Source organism: Cydia strobilella, chromosome 18 (assembly GCF_947568885.1).
Source record: "Cydia strobilella chromosome 18, ilCydStro3.1, whole genome shotgun sequence".
Lineage (NCBI taxonomy): Eukaryota > Metazoa > Arthropoda > Insecta > Lepidoptera > Tortricidae > Cydia > Cydia strobilella.
In genome coordinates this window covers 6,528,770-6,554,692 of record NC_086058.1, presented here as the reverse complement: position 1 = coordinate 6,554,692, position 25,923 = coordinate 6,528,770, and the positions used below count along the sequence as shown (strand labels likewise).

At 38.8% G+C, this 25,923-nt stretch overlaps 4 protein-coding genes across 6 annotated transcripts in view; 2 read left to right on the top strand and 2 right to left on the bottom strand.

The window, feature by feature from the left end:
• LOC134749398 (uncharacterized) overlaps positions 1-9,922 on the top strand; it is a 49,704-nt gene extending 39,782 nt beyond the window's left edge. For all 3 annotated transcript variants that reach the window (XM_063684317.1, XM_063684318.1, XM_063684319.1), the window contains 4 exons: positions 5,368-5,613; positions 6,051-6,223; positions 6,312-6,449; positions 9,485-9,922. In XM_063684317.1, the coding sequence (XP_063540387.1) occupies positions 5,368-5,613; positions 6,051-6,223; positions 6,312-6,449; positions 9,485-9,662 (735 nt within the window). In that variant the 3' untranslated portion in view covers positions 9,663-9,922. The remainder of the gene's footprint in view (positions 1-5,367; positions 5,614-6,050; positions 6,224-6,311; positions 6,450-9,484) is intronic.
• Positions 9,923-11,174: 1,252 nt separating this feature from the next.
• Positions 11,175-13,125, bottom strand: LOC134749592 (negative elongation factor B). The gene has a single exon (XM_063684596.1). It carries the CDS (start codon positions 13,005-13,007, stop codon positions 11,241-11,243), a length of 1,767 nt encoding a protein of 588 aa, XP_063540666.1. The 5' UTR covers positions 13,008-13,125; the 3' UTR covers positions 11,175-11,240.
• Positions 13,126-13,356: 231 nt separating this feature from the next.
• LOC134749417 (CWF19-like protein 1) lies at positions 13,357-22,845 on the top strand. The gene is made up of 12 exons (XM_063684340.1): positions 13,357-13,579; positions 13,654-13,814; positions 13,909-14,007; positions 14,244-14,467; positions 14,963-15,078; positions 15,396-15,615; positions 16,065-16,179; positions 16,873-17,024; positions 18,750-18,926; positions 19,502-19,564; positions 20,070-20,167; positions 21,482-22,845. The coding sequence occupies exons 1-12, from the start codon at positions 13,524-13,526 to the stop codon at positions 21,633-21,635; spliced, it is 1,635 nt and encodes a 544-aa protein (XP_063540410.1). The 5' UTR covers positions 13,357-13,523; the 3' UTR covers positions 21,636-22,845.
• Positions 22,846-22,880: 35 nt separating this feature from the next.
• LOC134749660 (cell adhesion molecule Dscam2) overlaps positions 22,881-25,923 on the bottom strand; it is a 97,213-nt gene continuing 94,170 nt past the window's right edge. Inside the window, exon 37 of the mRNA XM_063684676.1 lies at positions 22,881-25,874. The gene's annotated coding sequence lies outside the window, so the exon portion shown is untranslated. The remainder of the gene's footprint in view (positions 25,875-25,923) is intronic.

Sequence of the window (25,923 nt, the reverse complement as noted above, 5' to 3'; positions counted from 1 at the left end):
TCGAAGCTAGCAAGTAGGTAAAATATTATTTTCACCACACCAGCTGGTAAAGGCTTTCTTGATTGTTCAAAAACTGATAAGAAAATTGCATTTTATTCACGTCTGAGGCAAAGTAATCCAATGCTAATTTTGAGTTGTTTTCTTATGTTTGCTGGTAGAATTGACTTTTAAATTATAATTTTGAATGATAAATGTACTTAACTATGGGTCGATTCACGAAAATTGGCGAGGATTTTCTTTCATATATAATTTTGATAGTTCAATACAAATCTTGCGCAGGCTCTCGTGAGTGTTACCTATACCTTCAAACTATTACTACCTACTACCTACCTACATTATGTTTTTGTTGTTTTATAGACTGCTATTTATATACAATAATGAAACTCCAGGCCTTAATTTAAGAAATATTTATGTTAGACTTGTTTGTAAACGACTGTTTGTTTCTTAAATAAATAAAATAAAATAAATTAATATTTAATAACATTCATTTTGAATAGATTTGCTTTCAATTTGTTTGATATTTTACAGTTAGTATTTTGGTGTGGTCAAAAATGTTGTGTTTCACTCGGTGGCAACATTTGTTTAACCCTCGACAACTTTGCCCCCTTGTAAAACAAATAACTATTTTTTAATAAGACTAAGTTCTCACAGTTTCTCAATAGACAGGCAACGATCGAGCCACACTACTTACGCGTACATACAATAAAGTGATTACTAAATGCATAGAGTAACTTATACTAGAGCGGTACTGTCATAGTAAATTTGGTAACCCCAGTAAATTCACTGCCATCTGTCGACACACTTTAAAACTAAAAATGAAGATATATAAAAATACGATAAAATGTCTTTAAATATGGATAAATGATTTTTTTTATTTGCATTAATTATTTTTATGATTTTGACCCATGTTCTTTCACTGATATGCGTTTAAATTGTTAAATAACAAACGAAACCGTCAACGCCATCTATACGACAGTAAGCCAAAGCTAGTAGCGCCCTCTGAACGAGAATCAAATTTTCTTGATTTTCGAGGCACGTTTTTTCCTTAGACTGTATCCATCTATTACGGAGTTATATCTATCTTTGCTAAATGTATAGTTGGTCAAACCAAATTGCCAGTAAATAAGAACAAAAAAACTATACTCGTCCTTTTCTTTTGGGTGCTAGTACTAGTGTAAGACAAAGATAGTATGATTCTCTCTATCTATGTTTGAAACTACCTACCTACCTACAGTCATCAAAAAAATAGAAAAATCGTTGTTTTTGAGATTTAATTATTAGGGTTCCGTACCCAAAGGGTAAAAACGGGACCCTATTACTAAGACTCCGCTGTCTGTCTGTCTGTCCGTCTGTCACTAGGCTATATCTCAAGAACCGTGATAGGTAGACAGTTGAAATTTTCACAGATGATGTATTTCTGTTGCCGCTATATCAACAAATACTAACTGGGGGGCTATAACAGCTTTCAAATTGCGGGCATCTTTCTCTGTCACTCTAATTACGCCTTAGTTAGCTACGCTAGATGTCGCTATACCCGTGAGTAAACTGGGTAACGAGACGCAATACTAGTTTAGTACTGTCTGGATGTTCGGCTAGCAAATTTAATTTATTTTGTTATAACCAGTTTTTGAACGGCATCCGTAGCTTACTGCTATGCGATTTGTCGATATTTTGAAATTAAATTCTCCTTATTTTCTAACTAGCGAGAGCGACCCGCCCCGGCTTCGCAAGGGTAAACCTTATTACCTTAGCAAATTATACACTTATGGCGTTATTCATCAACGCGCTACACACTTGGTCACATTTGGCAAACCCCTGATGTGACGTCACATTTTTCAATGAAATCGGCAAATCGAATTGAAGGGTTTTTATGAGGGGTAAGACAAAAAAATTCCGTATGCCAGAGCATTACCGACGACTTTTCATCTTACCCCTCATAAAAAAACCCTTCAATCTTATCCCAACGCACCCTATTAGTAATTTTATAACTCCTCCTTTTGTGACTCCTCCTTCCCCTTGTCACAACATGTCACATTTTCTTGACACCCCCCCCCCCAAACGTGTGATGTAATTAATGGATGACCCCAAAGGGATTATTTATTTATTCGTATGGCAAAAAAATATACAATCGTTCAATATGATGATGTACGTAGGCAAAGAGGATATAATAAGATAGAGCGGTACTGTCATTGTAGATTTTGTAACCACAGTAACTGCCATCTATTGACACACTTTAAAACTAAAAATGAAGATTTATAAAAATACGATAAAATGTATTTAAATATAGATAAATGTTTTTTTTTTATTTGCATTAATTATTTTTATAATTTTGACCCATGTTCTTTCACTTATATGCGTTAAAATAGTTAAATAACAAACGAAACCGTCAACGCCATCTATACGACAGTAGGCCAAAGCTAGTAGCGCCCTCTGATCGAGAATCAAATTTTCTTGATTTTTCGAGGCACGTTTTTTCCTTAGACTCTATCCATCTATTACGGAGTTATATCTATCTTTGACGTAGGTAACAGGTATATAATTATATTATAGTAGTACGCCCAATTGCTGGATCCATTGGGTGACTTTGTTGTCTAGGGTGAACAAGTCCCGGGTTGCCCTTGCCCTGGTACTGTCCGCGCGCCAATTCCGTGCATTCGGAGGTCGAGAAAGTGGGAGGGTGTGCGCCGCGCCCGTACGTACAAAATGACACTACTCTGTCATGACGCGAGTTTATCGCGAACATACAAACAGACAGACGCGGCGGGGGACTTTGTTTTGTAAGATGTTAGATTAAGAAGACATAGTGCTCATTCTGTACATCGGTTTTGTTACCAAAGACTATTATTTTCGTAGTCGACTTCTAGCGTCAAGTAGCTCTCAGTACTGCTACTCGACAATAGATGTAGCGGCAAACGGGAAGTCTAAGTCTACGCGCGCACTGCGGATTTCTACCGTGCGTTTTTTTCCCGCAAAATTGTTAAGTATGCAACCTCCTTGAAGTGCGCGCATTGCGGAAAATAATCTGTATGCGGATTAAAATCTGTGGTTTGCTGCAGATTGGTTGCGGTGCGGCGCCGCACGAATTTTTTGCATCCTATGGACTATTGAATACATCCGCGCACTGCGGAAAAAAATCCGTGCGGACACCGGCCGGCAGCCATCCAGTGACGCATTTGTTCTCGCGACACGGTACTGCGCGGTCATGTCGTCGCCTAGCGCGTCTCCGAACGCGGCGCAAGCGGCGATCGCAACTTTAAATATTGAACAACTAATTAATGAGGTTCAGAATAGACCGCCGATTTGGGACAAAAGTTGCCGTGAATACGCAGATAGAATAATAAAAACAAGAATGTGGGAGAAAATTTATAATAATCCTTGAATTGGCCGCAATGCCACGAGGGGATGTACCCATAGGTGCTTTTTTTTTTGCGCAACAGTAAATATAGACAGATCTGCATTTTGGTATGATAGTCCATTTTCAACGTCCGTTCTTGACTTGAGTTGGGACTAGAATGGCAAAACGTGCGGATATTTCACCGCTGTGCGCGTACTGGACACACACGGTTTTTTTCCCTTTGCGTATTTAAAAACGCACCGCAACTCGCCGCACCGTAGTGCGCGCGTAGCCTAATGCTCAACGATTTTCAGCTAATATTATAACCGGATTAACCGGTACTCTATTTTCAACCCCTCTGCTTATAACATTAGTTATAAATTGTTGAGCAATACACTTTTCGTCAGTCGCGACACATGGGACATCTAGTGTCGAGTAGCAATACTAACAGTTCCGCTACTTGACGCTAGATGTACATAAACTACGAAAATAATAGTCTTTTTGGTAACAAAACCGATGTATAGAGTGAGCACTCTATGTCTTCTTAATTCTCTTTTGATGTATATAATAGTTGGTCAAGCAAATCTCGTCAGTAGAAAATGGTTCGAAATTCAAATTTTCTATGGGACGATAACCCTTCGCGCCTACATTTTTAAAATTTGCTGGCTTTTTCTACTGACAAGATTTGCTTGACCAACTTGAGATTTCGATAGGATGATAATTATTAAGGAAAAGTATCTGAATTAATATTATCATGTCAATTTTAGTTTGATAATGTATAGGAATCCAACTTAAGTTTCGACCCATACTCACGGTCCCGCAATTTGTTGAACTATGATCCACACTGTAGGTAGTAGGTACTACTTGTAGTGTATGACGATATTACTTGCCAAATTTCATAGTTCTGTATAGGTATAAATTTCTATTCCCTCGAGAGAGTCGAAATATACGTTTTTTCGGCCTAAAACCGGAGAAACTGAAAATATGAATGACTGAAATAAAGAAAGTAACGTGGGCAAATTTGTAATTTTTCCTAATCCTAAAGAACGATGTACAAGTAACAAACATACCTCGATACATATGTCGATTACATATTCGCTTTCTTGAAGATAGCATTGATAGCGGCGTGATCGTCCTGACCTAGTTAACCCTTGTTTTGTGTTTATCTTTTTATGTCCCGTAAAATCAATTGAATACGTCAACGACCTAACTAAATGTATCTGACGTTAATGCATCAAAATGCACTCTGGAATATAAACATTACATTACCTAAATGCCTAAATATAAACTATTAAGCGTTATCGAAATTATTAATATGCCGACGGAAAGTTTTCGAAATTGTGAACTTTTGCACATGGAAAAACATAAGTACCTATTTATACGAGACTTAAAAATAGGATAGGTAATAAACGATTTAGATCCCTGTTTATTCTTTATTCGGTTTGGTTTAATATCTGCTTCAATAGGGTATTTGACTCTCATTTGACTACTAGTCAAATCAGTTTTTTTTTCGAACTGGAATGGAATGGAATTTATATGAAACACTAGCATGTGACGTCACAATCAAATTACCTACTCTTTATAGTTTTATACGAGTTTTGAAATAGAAATTGCGTCTAAAAATAACTGCTGTCCACGTTTCTTTATTAATCTAATGGTACATGCATGGTGTAATATTTTTTTTTAATACAGTCAAATACCCTATAGTAAGTAGAAGTTCTGGGTGTTAGGCCAGGATTACACTTGTAAATTATACTTACGTAAGTAGGGACAAAGCTATTTGCTAGAATAAGATAACGATAAGATTCATATCTCATTCCGTAGTATAGCTGTGTCCCTACTTACGTAAGTAAAACTTACAAGTGTAATTCAGGCCTTGTGACGTTGCTTTTGATTGAGAAACCGTCTATCTTTAATTGATAATAGATCAAGAAAAGCCTCTAGGTATTTACTTAATGCCGAGAGGTGGTTCCAATTATACATACTTGGAATTTATTAGGATTCATAGACATTCAACCTAATTTTGTTCACAGGCGTACTGCCCGAGTCAAACAGGCCGCTCCGAGCCATCCTTCGGCCGCCGCCGACGAGACGTCAACGGGACGCTCACGATCGCCAACGACACCGCCGAAGCCGACACGGACTCGAAGACCGATAACCCGGAGAAGGATGACAAAGGGGATGCTGTGTACAAGGTGTCGTTTGAGGACGCGAGCGTGGACAAGTATTTGAAGAACGAGGTGCAGGAGACGCCCAGCCATGTCAGAAAGATGATTGAGGTAAGATTTATCTGCTTTTGGTTGCTGAATGGATTTTCTTTAATAAAATAATTAGGCTCTGTCTAGGACTATTGACTGGATATATTTAATTATAAACGAATTAGGTAACAAAAACTGGATTAAGAAAAAGGTCTAGGCCGTAGACCTTGCCTAGACTGGCTTTGCTCATAAGTGTAAAATAAATATTTTAAAGTTTGTTTTAGTTTTGCAACTCAAGTTGAAGGGTGTATTTTCATGGTGGGAAGATTAAAAGCAATTACATAGGTACTAAGTTTTATTTTACGGGAAAATAGATTGAATAACCCACAATTAAACTTACATACTTATTAGTCATTAAAATGATTTATGATATTTTTTGGTGCAGGAGTAGTGGGGTTCCAAGTGTAGCAACTGAAAGGGTTTCTTATCAACTACGTTAAACAAACAATATGTCTCAGGTGTTCGACAACCGAAATGAGTTGTTAGAAGAAAGCGGACCGGACTCGTCACCAGTCGTCGCAGCCGTAGGAGTTTGCGTGTCGCCTCACCACTACCGCGCGCTGCTCGTAGCGCTCTGCGTTTTGCTGTCCCTGTTGTTGGCGATGCTGCTCGCGGCCTTATACATTTACAGGTATTTATAACCTTTGTTTATGTTGTGCTATAACCTTTTTATATAGGTGCTACAGTATTTATTTATTACCTAATACTTCTTATTCCAGGCGTTATTGGCGCGTGGTCCGCAAGAACATCCATGCGTCCAGCGCGGCGCCTCCGCTGCGACCCGTCACGCCGGGTCCGAGACCGACTCGTCCCTCGCTCTTCTCCGCTTCTCATCTGCACAAGCCTTTTTCGCTGAGGTAACCCAGGCTCACAATTCAGGTGTTATTGGTGCGTGGTGTGTAAGAACAACCAAGCGTCAAGTGCGACGTCTGCTCTGCGGGCCGACAACTCATTCGTACGTCGCTCTTCTCCGCTTCGCATCTGCACAAACCTTTACCAGGTTCAACATAACTAGCTACACCAAACAACTAGGTATAGTCATCGAAAAGGTGCTTTCTGATTTCGTGAATCTGCGAAAGAATCGGTAAATACGATGAAGATCACGAGGAAGTCTCGTTCTCGAAATATAAATGCAACTACTTAGACGTAGCGTCATAACTATCAGCATTGACTAACGAATATGTACCTAGATTAGATAGATACTGGATCGAATAATACCTCTAGAGCTGAATGTCTATTAAGTCTGTCTGTCTGTCTGTCTGTGATTGACTATTAAGGTCTAAGTAAACGTCCAACAAATTCCGATTTGAAAAGAAACAATTGCAGCGATTAGTTTAGTTGATAAGTTTTGCCAGTAAAAATCCTAACGCCTACACAAAAGTACAAATAATTTAATATTGTCTTCGGTTACCGCGATAGTTACTCATGAAATAAAACTATGAAAACGGATTATATCGCGTATATTGAATTTATAATACATCCCGACGTTTCGAACTCTTTACAGCGTTCGTGGTCAACGGGTGACTGAGGAAAAATTACAAAATGCAAAAATACCCACATACTAAAATAATGAACAATCATAGACTACAAACTTTAAGGCTGGTTGTACATGCAAAATCGGTTCATAAGGCTAGTTATACACTATAATTATTTTTCAAGTAAAGATATATATATATACGCGATAAAAATAAACTATGCCGGCTCCAACCCTACACCACGGACCCGAGAAGATTTAATTCCCTCCTAAATTGTAGGAGGGTATCCCAATATGGGACCGGCAACAAACTCGGCGGGACACATCTTTTCAAAACATCAGAATGTCCAGCATCATCCAACACTACGGTCTCACAGTCTATGTCTCGCTTGCTCCTTTATCAGGTGGACTACAGGATCCCAAGCTGGTGGTAGAGAAAAGCCATCTTCCCTATTAAAGTTTGGATATTTCTTAATCTCAATGGCCTCGCGCAGCATTCTGGGTATGTAACGCTTCTCCTTGGCAAGAACCAGAGGCTTATCAAACTTGATTGAGTGATTGGCTTTATCCATGACATGCTCACAGACAGCAGACCTAGGTCGACGGTGCTTGACATCAGCTATGTGTTCCTTCACCCGAGTGGAAATGCTCCGTTTCGTCTGCCCGACATATGATAGGCCACACTCACAGTCCAGCCTGTACACTCCTGCAGTCTGTAGAGGGGTATTGCATTTTACAGGCCTCAGGAATTGTGACATCTTCTTCATTGGCTTGAAATATGTTTTTATAGAAGCACGCTTCAAGATGTGGCTGATCCTGTCCGTGACCCCCCTGACAAAAGGCAGAATGGCAGGCCTGCGCTCGACTGTGGGGATCTTAATGTGGGACCTCTGGTTGACCCGCGGTATCCTGAGCTCGTTTGCCTGGAGCGCGCGCCTGGCATGCTGGAGCTCCGCGGCCAGATGCTGGTCATCACATATCCTCTGGGCTCTCTGAAACAAAGATTTGCCTACTGTAACAAGTTGACTGGGATGGTGATGCGATTTGCCATTTAAGTACCTATCAGTATGAGTAGGTTTCCTATACACAGTGCGACCTAGGGTGTTATCAGGATTTCTTTTTACCAATACATCTAAGAAATAAATTCCATCCATAGCAAAATAAAATTTACTATGGAGTTGGAAAAAGACTGTTCTCTCCCCTTCTTAGATGTATTGGTAAAAAGAAATCCTGATAACACCCTAGGTCGCACTGTGTATAGGAAACCTACTCATACTGATAGGTACTTAAATGGCAAATCGCATCACCATCCCAGTCAACTTGTTACAGTAGGCAAATCTTTGTTTCAGAGAGCCCAGAGGATATGTGATGACCAGCATCTGGCCGCGGAGCTCCAGCATGCCAGGCGCGCGCTCCAGGCAAACGAGCTCAGGATACCGCGGGTCAACCAGAGGTCCCACATTAAGATCCCCACAGTCGAGCGCAGGCCTGCCATTCTGCCTTTTGTCAGGGGGGTCACGGACAGGATCAGCCACATCTTGAAGCGTGCTTCTATAAAAACATATTTCAAGCCAATGAAGAAGATGTCACAATTCCTGAGGCCTGTAAAATGCAATACCCCTCTACAGACTGCAGGAGTGTACAGGCTGGACTGTGAGTGTGGCCTATCATATGTCGGGCAGACGAAACGGAGCATTTCCACTCGGGTGAAGGAACACATAGCTGATGTCAAGCACCGTCGACCTAGGTCTGCTGTCTGTGAGCATGTCATGGATAAAGCCAATCACTCAATCAAGTTTGATAAGCCTCTGGTTCTTGCCAAGGAGAAGCGTTACATACCCAGAATGCTGCGCGAGGCCATTGAGATTAAGAAATATCCAAACTTTAATAGGGAAGATGGCTTTTCTCTACCACCAGCTTGGGATCCTGTAGTCCACCTGATAAAGGAGCAAGCGAGACATAGACTGTGAGACCGTAGTGTTGGATGATGCTGGACATTCTGATGTTTTGAAAAGATGTGTCCCGCCGAGTTTGTTGCCGGTCCCATATTGGGATACCCTCCTACAATTTAGGAGGGAATTAAATCTTCTCGGGTCCGTGGTGTAGGGTTGGAGCCGGCATAGTTTATTTTTATCGCGTATATATATATATCTTTACTTGAAAAATAATTATAGTGTATAACTAGCCTTATGAACCGATTTTGCATGTACAACCAGCCTTAAAGTTTGTAGTCTATGATTGTTCATTATTTTAGTATGTGGGTATTTTTGCATTTTGTAATTTTTCCTCAGTCACCCGTTGACCACGAACGCTGTAAAGAGTTCGAAACGTCGGGATGTATTATAAATTCAATATACGCGATATAATCCGTTTTCATAGTTTTATTTCATACAAATAATTTACTTTTTACATTTCCAGTGGTCTGGGTAGGACGTTCGCCGAAGTCGGCGAGGAGGCCGGCTCGGCGGGCCGCCTGGCGAACGCCTTCGACGACGGCAGCGAGCCCATCTACACGGACCCCTCCCTCTTCGAGCGCTCCCGCTCCCTCCGATCTCTCCACTCCCTGGATCTGAAGCCCGAGCGACGCGCCCACTAAACGCCATCTTGCGGACAGGCCAAGTTTTAAACAGCTAGAATAGTAGTGGCCTATTCCGCGAAGTCTAATATGTATTTTTAACTTACTAAATCAGCAATGACAAACTTTGTATGATCAAAGTAACATAATTAACTGCCATGATTGTGCTCAGATGTCCGTCCATAAAATAGATTATTGTAACGTCCAGTAATGTACTTTAATTGTAAAACTGTTGTTTTAAGTCAATACTAATAAATATTTACAGATTTTAATTACCTTGTTTTATTTATTTGACTTTAGTGACTAGCTTTTATCTGGTAACTATTGGAAGTTACTGTATCTACACCAATAGGATAAATTGATTCAGGAGTGTAAAATATTGTAAAGGTAACTACTTTTCGAACTGCTAAGTCAATTCATTTACACAAACCAACACAAACATATGATATGACGCAGTTCAGTGCTATGTATAACCAAAGATAGATATAACTCCGTAATAGATGGATACAGTCTAAGGAAAAAACGTGCCTCGAAAATCAAGAAAAATTGATTCTTGATCAGAGGGCGCTACTAGCTTTGGCCTACTGTCGTATAGATGGCGTTGACGGTTTCGTTTGTTATTTAACAATTTTAACGCATATCAGTGAAAGAACATGGGTCAAAATCATAAAAATAGTTAATGCAAATAAAAAAAATCATTTATCCATATTTAAATACATTTTATCGTATTTTTATAAATCTTCATTTTTAGTTTTAAAGTGTGTCGATAGATGGCAGTGAATTTACTGTGGTTACAAAATTTACTATGACAGTACCGCTCTATCTTATTATATCCTCTTTGGTATAACCAAAGAGAATTAAGAAGACATAGAGTGCTCACTCCATACATCTGTTTTGTTACCAAAAAGACTACATTATTATCTTATATAATATAGTTTGTCAAGGGACAGTCTTATTTCGGGCGTAGACGGAAAGAGTCATACTGTCTTTGTCTTGCACTGGTGCTGGCGCCCGGAATGTGTATAGTTTTCTTTGTTCTTATTTACTGACAAGATTTGCTTGACCAACTATAGTTATAAATTGTTGAGCCATACCTACACTTCGTCAGTCGCGGTACATGTGACATCTAGTGTCGAGTAGCAGTACTACTTGACGCTAGATGTAGACTAAAGAAAAGAGTAAAGTAAGTAGACTATGAAATCAATAGTCTTTTAACAAAACCGATGTATGGAGTAGGGAATGCAAACCGGTTTTCATTTGTATGAACTTTCGGTTAATAACCGGTTTTGCCGTACAATTAAAAACCGGTTTGCATTCCCTAGTATGGAGTGAGCACTCTATGTCTTCTTAATTCTCTTTGGTATGACTCAATTTCGCATCTCTGCATCTTAGTAGCCGTGTGCGGTTCTGTTGTTATTAACCATCATGACTTACTCTGAAAATCATTGAGCATCCTAGATACAGATAGTTCAAAATATAAAAATTACTGCACTGAATTTTGAATGGCATAAATGCATAAAGGAAAAACAACTCTCTATGCTATAAATTTATTTTATAATTAAAATGTAAATAAACCTTATTGCTAAATACATAAAAATATTACATGTGAAAAGGCGCAGGAGTGGGCACACTCATAAGTGGTGAGTCGAGGTACTCCATCTCAGTAGTGCTCGGCCCCGCGGGTTCTATTTGCACAGTCATCTTCTGTTGTAAAGTCTCGTACAGCTTGTGTACAGATTCATTGTGTTGTGTACCAGGTTGCAACGCTTTCATGAGTGTCTGTATCCTAGTTTCCGGTAGCTTAGGATGTATATACCAAAGCAGCTTCAATAAATGTCTAGTGACATTGTCTTTTGATAGACCAGCAAAAAAAAATTCATCAAACAAAACTGTACTGAAATCTTCACCTTGGAACTCATCAGGCAGCTGAATTAATAGTGCAACAAGTGCATGTAAGAAGGGGTCTTCATATGCTCTGCCGTCTTTACAACTGCCCAGGATACTGAGGATTCTGAGTAAGGCTCCACGGTCACGCAATTTGGCAGCATGCAGGGTGTAATACATAGCTAGGACACCACAAACTGAACTCTCTCGCATGTAAGCCTCACAGGCATCAGGAGGGGGCCCAGAGTGCTCAATAGTTGTAATAGCCGATTCCCTTTCATCTGGGGGCAGTTTGTTATGAGTGGCTCGTACTTGGTCGTCCACCATTAGGGACATTAATGCTGGTAAGTATTTTGTTACCACTTGGCTATCTAGCTTTGGTTCTTTGAATTCCTGTGAGTCTATCATGACCCAGGCACTCAGTCCTAGGGCCAACATCCTCAACAGGAGTATAAGTATGGTGTTGTCCCTTGGAAGACCTTCAGTGTTTATCAAATGTTGCAGGATTTTAATGGCTGAGGTAGCCAAGAAATTAATAGCATATGGATCACATAGGGTCATGGATAGGTCACCCAATACTTGCTCCTGACCTTTCTTTATACTGTCCAGGAATCCTTGCAGTTCTCTGGACCTTTTAATGTCTACATTACGCTCCCTGATGCAAGCATCTAAACACCATGTGAATTTGTGACATGGGTCAACAGAAATAATGTCTTGGATCTCCAAATCATGGAGAGCCATCAATAGTTCAGCTCTCAGTGTACAATAATGTACATTCCTTGTCCTCAAGAATAGGGTGCGGAGAAACTGCAGTACCATGTCATATAATTTAACACTATTGCCAATCATGTGAGCAAGTTTCTGCACAACCGCACCTTGTCTTCTGACTTTTGGTGAAGGTGAAAAGAACAAACTGTTAAGATTCTCATGGTCAAATAATACATTCTCCTTTTCTCTGATATACTGACTTAATAATGGGGATACCTCGTCCCCAAATAGGGATTGGTTGTCCTGCCAAATTTGTCGTTTCACTTCAGTATCTGTGTCATTATACAGTTCTCTATCCCTTACTAAAACTCTGAGGAATTTGTCGTCAATATGTGGTGTATTCTTAAGAATACTCATTATAACTGGTCGTAAAGCCTTCACTCGTACAACTGAAAAGCTTTTATTGAGCAATTCCTTGAGTTTTTTGTCATGCTCCCTGTTCTCTTTAGAGCCCAGTTCATTGATGTGCGATGTCAGTTTATCTCTCAACTCTTCTAAAACCGATGTATGGAAATCTAGTCTGCGGACGCCATGGAGATCGAGTAGGGGCAGCATTGGTCTCAATGAAGGCAACAGTATACCGTTTTCGAGTTGAAATTCTTCTATAGCTTTCAAGGGATCCGTGCAGCTCGTGAGTGCGTCTCGAAGGAAGGCTTGTCCGGGAACACCGACATCTTCTAAGCCAGTGCCAGGCAACTTACTCGATGAAGCCATTGTTGCACAGTTAAAAACGTAAATGATTTACTCGAAATTATAGAAATCGCTAATAAACAAACAAAAATAACACCAAATAGTAGCGTAGCATCATTTCTTAGCCAGTTCAAAGTTGACATTTCCACCATATCATATCATGTCACAGTCAGACAAGACAACAGACAATAAAAATGTCACTTTGAAATTAAAATCAGGCTGGCCAATACACAATGTGAAAATGTTTGTCTAAGTAGATGAAATAACTGCTGATTTTACTTAAAACGAAAGTAGTGCTTGAACAGCCCGGTAGTTGTTTTTTATTTTGACAATTTGACATTGACATTTGACAGTCGGCACAAAGTGCCAATGCCAATCGCTGCGTTGTATTTACAGTCCAAAATTGGAAATAAAAATCAAATATTTCTTTGCTTTATTATGTGACTTGGATTTATTACTTAATAATAGTTCCAGCAATCTGTCTTGAGTATTGGGTAAAACTCTAACCTATAGTAAAGGAACCCCTATTTGACTACGACGATGTCTTCAACCGTAACTTCTTCATCAACATTTGCAGATCAATCAAAGCAGAAAACGTAATGTTTCTTTACGCATTTTTGACGTATTATTCCTCGAATGTATTTTTACTAACCCAAATTTATTCCTTTAGCTTGTTTTGCGGCGACGTGAATGGGAACTACCTCAGTTTATTTTCCCGCGTTGAGACCATAGTAAAGAAGTCTGGCCCGTTTGATGTCTTACTATGCGTTGGAAATTTCTTTGGCGAAGACAATTCACAATTGGATGCTTATAAGATGGGCTATAGGAAAGGTAATTTTATTTAGATAAATCATAGAAAAATAAAGAACGGAATTTTTGCACTACATTCAAAGGGTTAGGTTTTGTAACACCTGATTGTTTTTAGTTCCAGTAACTACTTATGTTTTTGGGCCAAACAACAGTGATCATTGTCAATACTACTGTGAAGAAGGATCTGAAATTGTCCCAAATGTGGTTTATATGGGTAAGACATTCATTTAGTTACAAACAATTTTGTACTTTGTCATATAAAAAAAAAGTCATTTGAAAATTAAGATTAATTAGCACATCTGTTTTTAACCTGTAATTTTTTTTAAAATTTGGAGTTCATTTTAAGATCCAGTTCACACAAAACACACAACAATGCAACACTCAACAAAATGACCATTGTGACTAATGGCTGTCATATCTATTAATATCATTAACAATTAATATTTCCAGGCATAAGGGGCATCTTCACAACAAGCCAAGATATAAAAATAGCCTATTTAAGCGGTTTATCACGCAGAGAGCTCGGCAAAGACATGCCCATGTGTACATTTGAGCCCAGCGATTGCAGTGCCGTGAGAGATGCTTGTTTCCGGGGCCAGAGTGAGTATAGAGGCGTTGACATACTGATTACTACTCTGTGGCCTGTGGGGATACAGCAAGATGAAAATCAAAAGGTAATAACTAGGCTTGTCTACTTATAAACCCTGTAGTGCCCAATGACATATGGTGTTGTTATAAAATCCTGCAACATCAGTAAGATATATGTATAAATGCCTGGGTCCTGAAGGGTGTCAAAATATGTTAAACAAATTTAGCAAGAGGAGAGATGCTAGAAAAAGATAGACATAGGTTTCTTATTGATGAAAATATGAAAATATTAATCATTAAAAACAAAGTAGCATTTAGTTTCTGTCGTAATATTTTCGAACAAATGAAATTCAACCCAATTAAAAATACAAGTAGATTCAAACTTGCTTAGCTATAATTTAGTATGGTGGGCAGCACGAGGTATACGATCTTGGGCATGATAGTAAATACTTTGGCACTTGCCAAGACAAGCCAAAAGGTCATTCACTTGTATGTATATTTCTATGCTAATACAATATCTATTTTTAAAATCTTATTGTATGTTTTTATGACCCTGAACGAAAATTATTTTCTATTTTCAGATAGAAGTAGAGCAAGAAAGAACATCAGATTTAATAGCATGGCTAACTATGCATATAAAACCAAGGTATCATTTGGTGCCTTCAACAAATAAATATTTCGAGAGGCAGCCTTACAGGTAACATTACATGCTAATTTCTACAGATATTTACATCAGTACTAATTACAAAAAATTATAATAGACCTATAAATTAAAAAGATTTAATTTAAATAAATACTATAAAATTGGAGATGGAGGCTCATAGAAAAATGTTCCTGTCGTAAACTTTTTGAAAATTTGTACAAAATGTTGTTGTTACTTTTGCTTTGTAATCCAACTTAAATTATTGTTTCAAAACTTATTTACCCACATTAATTAGGTAAAAAAATGTGGTTTTTACCAAATATAAACCATTGTAAATAAAAATAAATAATTTCATATGGCCTTTTTTACAGAAACTTAAGTGTCCATCAAGACTACAGAGAAAGCGCAACTCGGTTCATAGCGTTAGCGGCCGTGGGCAACAAGGATAAAGAGAAGTGGATCTATGCATGTTCCCTGCAGTCCATCAGTAAGATGCGTATGACTGATTTGCTGCAAGCCACTACTGACGAGACGGCGTGTCCTTTCGATCCGGAGCTCTTGAAACAACATCAGCCAGGGAAAGTTGTCAAGGTAAAATTCAACTATAATGTCAAACTGATAGGTTTTTACAAACGAATTTTACCGGTATTTTAAGAGCAGGTTCGCTTCGTGGCGAAGTTGCCGCGTGTAGCAGTGGCAAACGCACGCGCCTTTATGATGCCTTGAGAGAAACACGTCTTAACTAACAGAGCTTTGTGAGGCAAGATCCTCACTAGGTAGTTCGATTTGTGTGTAGCTGCTTCGTGAAAACAAGTTAGATAAACTTTGGTGGCTGATATACATACAAAAAAACGAAAATTGTGTCTTGTTTTCCCGAAAGAATATGCAGTCTAATTTCTGGTGTAATGTGTCCGATACTGCCTAAAACAGATGCCATTTGGGGAATTTAAAAACCTTTGTATTGAGATTGACTCTTACGAAGAATGGCATAAGGATCAAAATTACTGAGCATTAAATGAGGTTTGGTTTTTCTGTTGCAGTTTACTGGCAACGGTCAATTCTTCTACGACATGGACGCGAGGGATGACGACCATGGCGGCAAAAGAAAAAGGAAGGGTGACCATCAAGAGAGAAAAAGGAAGGAATTTGATCAAGGTTTGTAGCCCCATAAGAGTTGTTTACGGCACTTTGCAGATGCTTCTGATTTCAGAGCCGGATTGTCTTTTGGTTCTCGTAAATTCAAATCTAATTTGAAGGAAATCTGAGTTTTATAGTCTGGTCAACATTATTCGTCATTAGCCCACGGGTCCACGCAGAGCGAGAATACGCGCGAGGCAATTTCTTCGGCACAAAACGCCCAGTGTAATCCAGTGTGCGGCGCGCGCGAGGCACGTCTAAAAATGTCGATACAACACGCGCGCCTAGGCCGAGGCACGTCTACACCGGCCGTTTTGTGCGCGAGGAAATTGCCTCGCGCGTATGCTTGCTCTGTGTGGACCCGGCTTTCAAATAACGCCTTAAATTAAAAATTGTAGGTTAGAAAGGTATTTTTTAGTGATGAAATGTGTCTGATATATTTCCATGACTGTGAGAAATCTGCTAGACAAGTAATGTTTCAACCAAACCACCATAACCATGTCATATTTGCGAGTATGTCACCAACTTAGCTTTAACGAACGCGCCGTCATTGTGTCATTTAATAAATGATTATCATGCGCTTTTGGTAGGTTTGTTTCACGCAGAAACGGAACAAGAGTTTTTTTTTGTGTAATTTTCAAAAACTGTTCTCTGAACCTACGGCACCTTAAGATTGACCGGTAGTATTTATCTTATCTTTTATATCCGCAGATCAATGCTGGTTCTGCCTGGCGTCCCCCACCGTGGAGAAGCACCTCGTGATATGTGTGGGCGAGCATTGCTATCTCGCTCTACCCAAGGGGCCTCTCACTCCGGACCATGTCTTGATATTACCTATTACACATCACCAATCGGTTCTTAAAGTAAGTATAAGATCTCTACTTATAATCAAAATTGATAGACGGATTAACATAATTTAGAAAATCGCGGTTGCCTTGCGTTTGGGGTGTAAGGTGTGCGAAGCACATCGGTGCATTTGTGGGGTCATGGTTGAAGAAGACGGTCACCATGGCCTTAGCTGCATGAAGTGCGCGGGTCGTTTTTCCAGGCATTATGCCATCAATGATGTCATCCGCAGGGCTTTGGTGTCGGCCAATATTCCTTGCGTTTTGGAGCCTCCAGGGTTGTGCCGCACGGATGGCAAGAGGCCTGATGGTCTGACATTGGTTCCATGGCAGAGGGGACGATGCCTCTTGTGGGATGCAACGTGCGTGAGTACATTTGCGCCGTCCCACTTGAGTCTCACCGTCAGGTCTGCTGGTACTGCCGCGGAGTATGCCGCTAAAATGAAGCATGCCAAGTACTCTGCCCTGGAACCAACGTACGACTTTGTGCCGGTTGCAGTCGAGACTGCAGGACCTTGGGCTGTGGAGGCCAGGGACTTTGTGAGGGATTTGGGTCGGCGGCTGAGGGACAGGGGGTGCGACCCTCGGTCCGGATCGTACCTGGTCTCTCGATCTCGTTGGCCATTCAGCGCGGTAACGCTGCCAGCGTAATGGGGACATTTGAGCCAGGTGCGATTCGTGACGGTTATTTTATTTAAACAAAAAAAAAGTGACGAAGCCTGTTGCGGATATCATCATTGGTATTTTTGGGACGAAGCATGTTGCTGATTTGTATTTGTGGCCACCTGACGAAGCCTGCGTTGCGGATTTTTTACATATAACTATATTATTTTTTAAGATATTCTTTACGAGCTACATAAATTCATAATATTGAGCGATGTTATCTGTAAATTAAATGTATTTATTTGGTTGTGAGCCTTTAAATTATTAGGCACAAATTTTGAAAACAAAATCATTTTACTATGCCTTCAATCTACTTTTGTGCCTATAACAGCAGTCAGACAAATCCAATTTTACATCTAAAAGTAACATCATTAAGAAAAATTGAGTCGCTTAACTTTAAACTCGGGTAAATCCATCTGACAGATCATGCGATTTTGGTATTAAGAAAAGGTAATAGGGTAGATATTTGCTAAGAGGGTCGAATGGATTTACCCGAGTTTGAGGTTAAGCGACACAATTTCAAGAATATAAAATTTATAAAATATTTTTAAATATTACATGTCAAGCATTATTATATATGAGGATTAAATTATACAATTAAACACAATTATTCAATTAAATTCCATTATAAAATTACACACATTATTCAATTCAATTTATAAATTGTTGGGTAGGTTAAAAACTCTTTGATGTCGTAGAAAGAATAGTTTAAGAGCCATTTTCTTAATTTTTTAAAGAATATTTGTGTACTACCCGCGTTCTTTATCTCCGCTGGGAGCTTGTTGTATATTCTAGGTCCGTTCCTACATGTGACATGATTTTGATAATAATAAAGAAAGTGGTTAATTTATAGATCACATACAATAGATAGGACCATAGAATATATTTTTTTCCCATAAATGGCTTATACTCATCCTCGCTATTTTAGCAAGGTGGATTCTGCCAAGTGCGAGAAGTGTGAGAAGAGGTAGGTAGCTCGGTTAAATTTTGATATAATTGTAAGTAGGTATGCCATTTCTCCAATGTAACATTTGAAAGTGTACCATATTACAACACACTAAAATTCGCTTCTCATTCCAGGCGCCCGAGGAAGTAGTGTCAGAGATAAAGAAGTTTAAAGACGCGCTACGTAACATGTACGCGTCCAGCGGTAAGGCGGTAGTGTTCTTCGAGAGGAACTTCCGAACCTCGCACATGCAGATACAGTGCGTGCCGGTGCCGAGGGCCAGCGAGCCGCAGCTGCTTGAGGTGTTCCAGGTATGCTAATATCAACCTTATTTTTATTTAATACAGTTAATAATCGAATGCAAATATTGACTTTATCGCCGAGGAAGTAGTCTAAAGAGGCGTTGCGCAACATGTACGAGTCTATACTCTAAACTCATCACAAACTTAACTCATTTTCGAGGTCATAAGACTTCTTATTCACACTTGCATAGCCGTAGCAAGAGTGAAGAAGACGGTAATAATGATGGTATAGTATAACGGCAAGGCAGTCGTGTTATTCGAGCGAGAGGAACTACCGCGGCGCGTCATACAGTGCGTGCCGGTGCCCGAGGGCCAGCGAGCCGCAGCTGCTCGAGGTGTTTCAGGTAACATGCTAATATCGACTTTATTATCCATTCTATAAAGTTTATAAACGAATGCAAATATCGACTTTATCGCTCAGGAAGTAGTAGTTTGGACCTGTATAGAATCCGGATGGTACTGTTTGTTTACTAATCATATTGACTATTAACGGTAAAACGGTTCGCAAGAGAGAATCAAACTGCTGCTGTTGCTGCGGCTGTGTGAGCCATAAGGCTTTATTGACGGTTTTTCTGTTTTAACAGGACGAGGCAGGCATCAACAGCGTGCAGATAGAGGTGCTGCCGCCGTACTCAGAGATGAGCCAGGTAATTTAACAATTCTGAATAAAAATGTATCGTCAGGTGGCAACCAAAACTCACTAATTGTTTAGCAATTAATTAATTAATTTGAGTTTTGGTTGTCACCTGACGATAAGGAAAACTTGGCCTAATCAACCCCCACTTAGCGTACTTTTTCTGTACTTTATACCCACAGTTTTCTTTAAAAGTTACAAAAATTGCGTTTCGGTACTTTTGCGGGGTGCAGCGTGAAGGGATTATGCTAAGGGTTTATAAAAAAAAATCGATTTATATTATAACTTACATATCCCAATAAAAAAATATTCATTAATTATGCCGTATTTTCAACCCCCGTGTGTGTCTGTGGCACCGTAGCTTTTAAACGGGTGAATCGATTTCGATGCGGTTTCGTTTATTTAAAAGCGAGTTTACTAGCGGTGGTTATTAGACATGTTTTATCAAAATCGGTACATCCGTTAGTGTGTGGTGGATTTTTTAATTTAATGTTATTAACAAATTTTTACGAATTAAGGTGACGATGCCCGGGATGCCTTACTTCCACGCCGAGCTGCCCAGCGGCGAGCAGCTCTTCGCCAACACCAAGCCGAATTTCCCGCTGCAGTTCGGGAGGTAAGCTGACATTACATATGCAAGGGTATTGAAACAGGACCACAAGAGATGCTACTGCTCTGGCATTTTGCTGGTATCTGAGCAGCCCAAAGCCCAACCTTACAGAAGACGTCTTCTTCAGTCGTTCCCTCAATGCTGAGGATCGTGACATCATGTCCATCTGTTGAAAACCAGGTTTCTCCGTCTCCTTCCTCGTCAAGCGCATGGCTTCGTGCAGTTTTAATTGCAAATGTGCAGTAATTTGAGCACATCGAACGAAAGGAAGACCATGATAACAATGCTACTTTAACTAGAACACTTTCAGTGCCAAGCGCCCCATTTCCAATACAAAATGAACCCACGCAGCGGGTTCTTGACAGTGAATGTGTTAACCTATAAACATCCTTATCTAAAACGAAACTGTATGACGAAAGGGTCACGCTTACGGCAGCCGTAGTATGGATAGCTAAAAATAAGTGGAACCGATAGAGATTAAACTGTCCGTGTCATATTTAAATTGTAAAATTCTTATCTCCATCCTATTTGTACCTGTGTGATTTCGTTCATTCATCAATCAACTTCATAAGAAGCGCGCGCGGCGGGCCCCGGTGCAGTGTTCTTAGAATCCTAACAGCAGCGTTCTTGTGGATATTCATACAATATTATGCAACTGTTGTTTTTTTTTTATTCTGACTTCTAGGCAAATATGTACAAAACAATAATTACTTTGATTTTATTTCTAATTTTAGGCGTTTGCCGCTGTCTTAGAAAAAATATTATCTGCAACGGTACATAATTAGGTCTTAAAATTCTCAGGCCTGTCTTTACAAAACTCAACTTCGCTTCGTTTTGTAACTTCGGCCCTTATTATGTACCTGTTGCACAATAGTTATTTGTCCAACAAGAGAGGAAAGTTGGTTTTTCTTGCGAGTGTTTATTTTGAGTCTCGAGAAAGCCAAAGATTATACACATAATTGAATCACGAGCGAAGCGAGTGATTCTGTTAGAATCTTGAGCATAGCGAGGGACTCAAAAACACGAGATGTAAAATAACTTTGCTCTCGTGTTGCACATATAATTTTTCACCTCAGTAGTGAGAACATATTAAAGGTTAAAATGTATTTCGAATTACACAGAATGTATGAAGTGGCAATGGCCTTCCTTCATTTTCGTATCGCAAGTGTGATGAAAAATATTGTGTGTAACTCGGGACGTAATAATATTGCAAACTCGAGTCTATAAATCGCTCCGGCCAGCCGTCGCGATTTAACTATAATTTCGTTTGCAATATTTAACTTACACCCCACGTTGCACAATGTACTAATTCTGTTTCAGAGACGTTCTCTCAAGCGCCGAAATCCTCGACTGCGAGGACAAAGCTGACTGGCGCCAGTGCCTCCTCAGCCGCGACCAAGAGGACGCCTTCGTGGCAGACTTCAGGACCAAGTTCCGCCCTTACGACTTTACGGCGGACGACGACAGCGACTGATTCTGGGCAGGGCTGGAGTACTTGCTCGAAATGTATGTTATATCAGGTAACTGCGTTTTAGTAATTTTTCTTGTTTCCGTTTTTCTGAAACTGTTCTTTGTGCTCGACATTTACGATTAAATTGTACTTTACCGTTATCTGTTTACTCCATGCATGGAATTGATTTGATAATAAGATTCTGATCAGTCTTTTATACCATACCGGTATTCTTCAAATTATTATTTAACTAACATTAACACAGTATTTACATACAAGATATATACAGTGGTACTACGTAAACGAAATTAATAACTAGCTTAAATCTAAAATAGGCCCTTGAGGCATTGTACCAAGGATCCTTGAGGCATTGTACCAAGGAATTGAATTATTTAACTTACATCGATTGTGAATTTTGACGCCATATCGATTGTGATGTGAATAAATTCGCCACAGTAATGCAAATAAGATTTTTTCAAATGTGACTGTTTGAATGTTACGTGGCCGGGTTTAGAAAGAAGTTCATCAAGATAATTGCGTTTTGGTAAGTTGACTTCAGTTTTATTGAAACTGTTCTGTTTTTGACCAATTATAATTTTGATTATGAATAATTAATTCCGGTACAAGCCGGATATGTAAACTTTGGATCAAGCAAAATTGAACTTCTGCTCAATGACACGAGTATCTTAACACGTGAAAACTATTCTCACTTTTTGTATAAGAGTTGTATATATTCTACCATATATCTTTGTATATAAGCACGTCATAGTAGTTGAAAAAAGAAATTGTGCAGCCTAATCTTAGCTGAATCTACTATTTCATTCATACTGTTGAAAATATTGATTGTCGATAAGGATAAAGCTCTTTTTGTTGCTATTTAATACATACTTACATGAAATAATGTATTCTGTCACTACTTTATATTCTCAAATGTATAAAAAAAATATTCTACAGATTTATCATTTCATGATAAAAATGTTGTAAGAACATTTTTTTTTGTCGCACTTCCATATCAGTTGGAATGGTTTCAGTCAAATTGGAATTGGATAATTAATGAAAGTTTAAATTATGTATTATAATTGTTGAAAACACCTACTTATTCTTATTACATGGAATACGTGAAATAATTAAAAAAAGTGTTCACATCGTTGTAAAACGACCTGAAAGCAAGTGATTTTATATGTAATTATTTTTCTTCAAATGTACGTAATACGTGTAAATGAATTAGGCGTAAGTAAAAAATAAAAACACACATTTTCAAGTAAATGAATTTTTATTTTCGTCCACATCATAATGTCCTAATAACTCATTTGTTTGCTTTATAAAAACATATCTGTAACAACATGATTAACTAACCCTTACATGTACGTGTATCAAAGTATCGTAACATAACTCTCAAAAATGATATGGTACATTGACTAGAATTCAAACGACTTTTGAGGTCTAATATTTTAAATTATTTAAAAAGTCTCGAAAGTAAATGACATACGATTTTGTAGATCTAAATAGTTCGCTTTTGACCTCCGATGTGGTCACAATCAGTCCAACGGGTTCTGTTTGCTTTGCGGTTCAACTGTAAAGTTAAATCAAATTGCTATATTTTGTGTTAATTTTAAGTCCCATTTAAAAATACCTAATTTTTATGATAAGAGAATTAGTCGCGAATAACAGTTAGGTCGCAGTCTTATACTAAATGCTGCTTGGCACAAATTTATGAAGCCATTTAGTGTGGTAATGGACTCGGAGGACCGCATTTTGTATAAGATGATATTTTTTAATAATTTATTCGTCTCTGCAGTAAAATCGCAAAGTATAAATCTTTCATTCAATTCAACAGGTCACTAACGAATGAAATACAGATAGATTTTCAAATTGCATATGTCTATGCCATAACAATCGGAACTACAGCTTAAAATTGTTAAACCTCATGGTGACTCTTACATCCTACGTTATCCCGACTGACTAGCATTAGGTTTGTGTTTAGTATATATATAAAATAGATCTCAATTAAATATAGGGCAGTCTTCGTTGGAATTACGAAAGTCAACGCAAACGATTGTAAAACAGTAAAAATTCACACAATCCACTTAAAAATATTTTATCGAATACAAAATGTCGTGTTAAGTGTCCAACACTCGTAACTATTTCTACAGATACAGTTCGAATGTACATTAAAGTTAACTTTCTGCCGTATTCACCAAAAAACTATAGGTAAGTGTATTGTCTTGTGTTACCGTTTACTGAGGATTGTTTATTTACTAAGTTTAACTAAGTTTAGACCCTTTACACACTAGCGTTTCTCGCCGGCGCAGCGTTGCGCTTAAAGGCAGTGTTTGTTTTTTTTTGGTTCTACTATCTACTGCCATCGCGCCATTGGCGAAAAACGTCAGTGTGCAAACGCTCTCCTCTTAGGCCTCATTAGCACTAGCGCTTTTACAACGCGCGTTAAAAAAGCGCTTGAATGACACAAATTGATACATGCATTTATTTATTCACGCGATGGCGGTGGCACTTTTTATCAAGCATTGTTGGATTTTCGATTTTAAGCGTTGGTCGTTAAATCGAATTTAGCGTGCGGACGGATTCAAGCGCTTACTTAACGCGCGTTGAAAAAGCGCTCGTGCGTATGAGGCCTTAAGGTAGGTAATTGTGTCCAATTTACATTTTACTGCTTTCGGGGTTTACAAAAATGGGCTTAATATGAACTTGGATGTGAATAATATTAATATCTTAGGGCACTGTTGAAGTTAAGTATGAAGATATTCATAAACACACAAGTGTGTTACCACAACTGGAAAATGTCCATAAAGCTAAGACATATAGGTATTTGAGTTACACGTTAAGGTATGCAAGATATCTTACAGTTATAGACGTTAAGAAAGACTTGCCAATCGAAACGAACGTTTCTCATAAACTTTACAACAATAAACAATTATAATGAAAATACCTATGGGATATAATTTTACAATTACATCCAAAACTAGTTTTAAGACTTTGGTCAATAAGGCATTAAGTTTAAATATATACTTTTATTTTTAATTATTGTTCTTCTTATGTTTACATTCGATAATAAGTACACAGTAATTACAATAATATTTACAGAGCGACAGAGCCAAGAGCTACTCTCAAAGTAAAAAAAACCCGATTCGCAGTGTCCTTTTCAGACTTCACTAATGTGATAGAGTGAAAAGGATTGAAGAACTAGTTTCTTTTTCAAACTTTGGAGAGCTCACCGAGAAGAATCGGAATCGGAAGGCATGAGCAGCGTTCCGAATACAAAATTGAATATCGTAAGTGGCACTAAGAGTAGTCATTTACTATACCTACCTATCTATCTACACTCGTATGTACACCACTAGAAGTAGGTACGGGAATTTTGGCAACTTCAGCAAATCGTTTTCAACAACATCATTTATATTTTATAATAATTACAATAATATGTTAGGCATAAGTCTCGACCGTTAGGAATACCAGGAAATTTAAATATAATTGTGCCGCGCTAAACAACTCTGCTGTATTTAAGTAGTTACTTGCGTTTGAAAATTCGTTCAATTTGAAACTTCGTTGAATTTGAAAGATTTTGCCCTGGTTGGCCCATTTAATGTAATTATCCACAATAATCTTTGTTATCCATCGCGCGCAGACTATACAAACAAACAAAACTAATTGCATATTTGTAGTGATTACAAAGAAATGGAGATAAGTACTGCTTACTCGCACAATCCATAATTTTTTATGTCGGTATTCAGTTATTTGCTGGAGGAATGTTGGAATTACAGTCTTATCACTTAACTCAAGCGGCTCGTAAAGAAATACCGCGGTGGCGCATGCAGAAGGTGGTTAAGTTTGGAAATATCTTTGCTCACATTTTAACTTTACTTACTGAGCTTGATACGAATCAGACGAATCCGTCTCCGCGTCGACATCTCAGTTAAGTAATAAACCTCTATGCACGCTCCTGCTTGCAGTTCTGCAAGAGGAGAGGCTACACCCGAAATATATCTACGAGTAGTAACGAAGGTTTTTGAATGGATGTGTTTTTGGGTAGAATCTGTACCCGTCGAGTGTGAAAGCAATGAAGGTCAATATTACCATCTCACTCTAGCAGATAGCGTTTCGCTTTTTCAGGACTAGAAGCATGACCGTGATTACTAGGTTGTAGGCCTATAGTGACAATAGTTCTATTGGTAGATGTTGCCGAAGCGCTCCGCGCCACGGCTGTACCGCCTGAAGGACTGCTCAGCTAATCTTCCCTGCATTCCACTGTAAAGACAACGTTTGACATTATTAAGCATTATAAACCACTTGATGA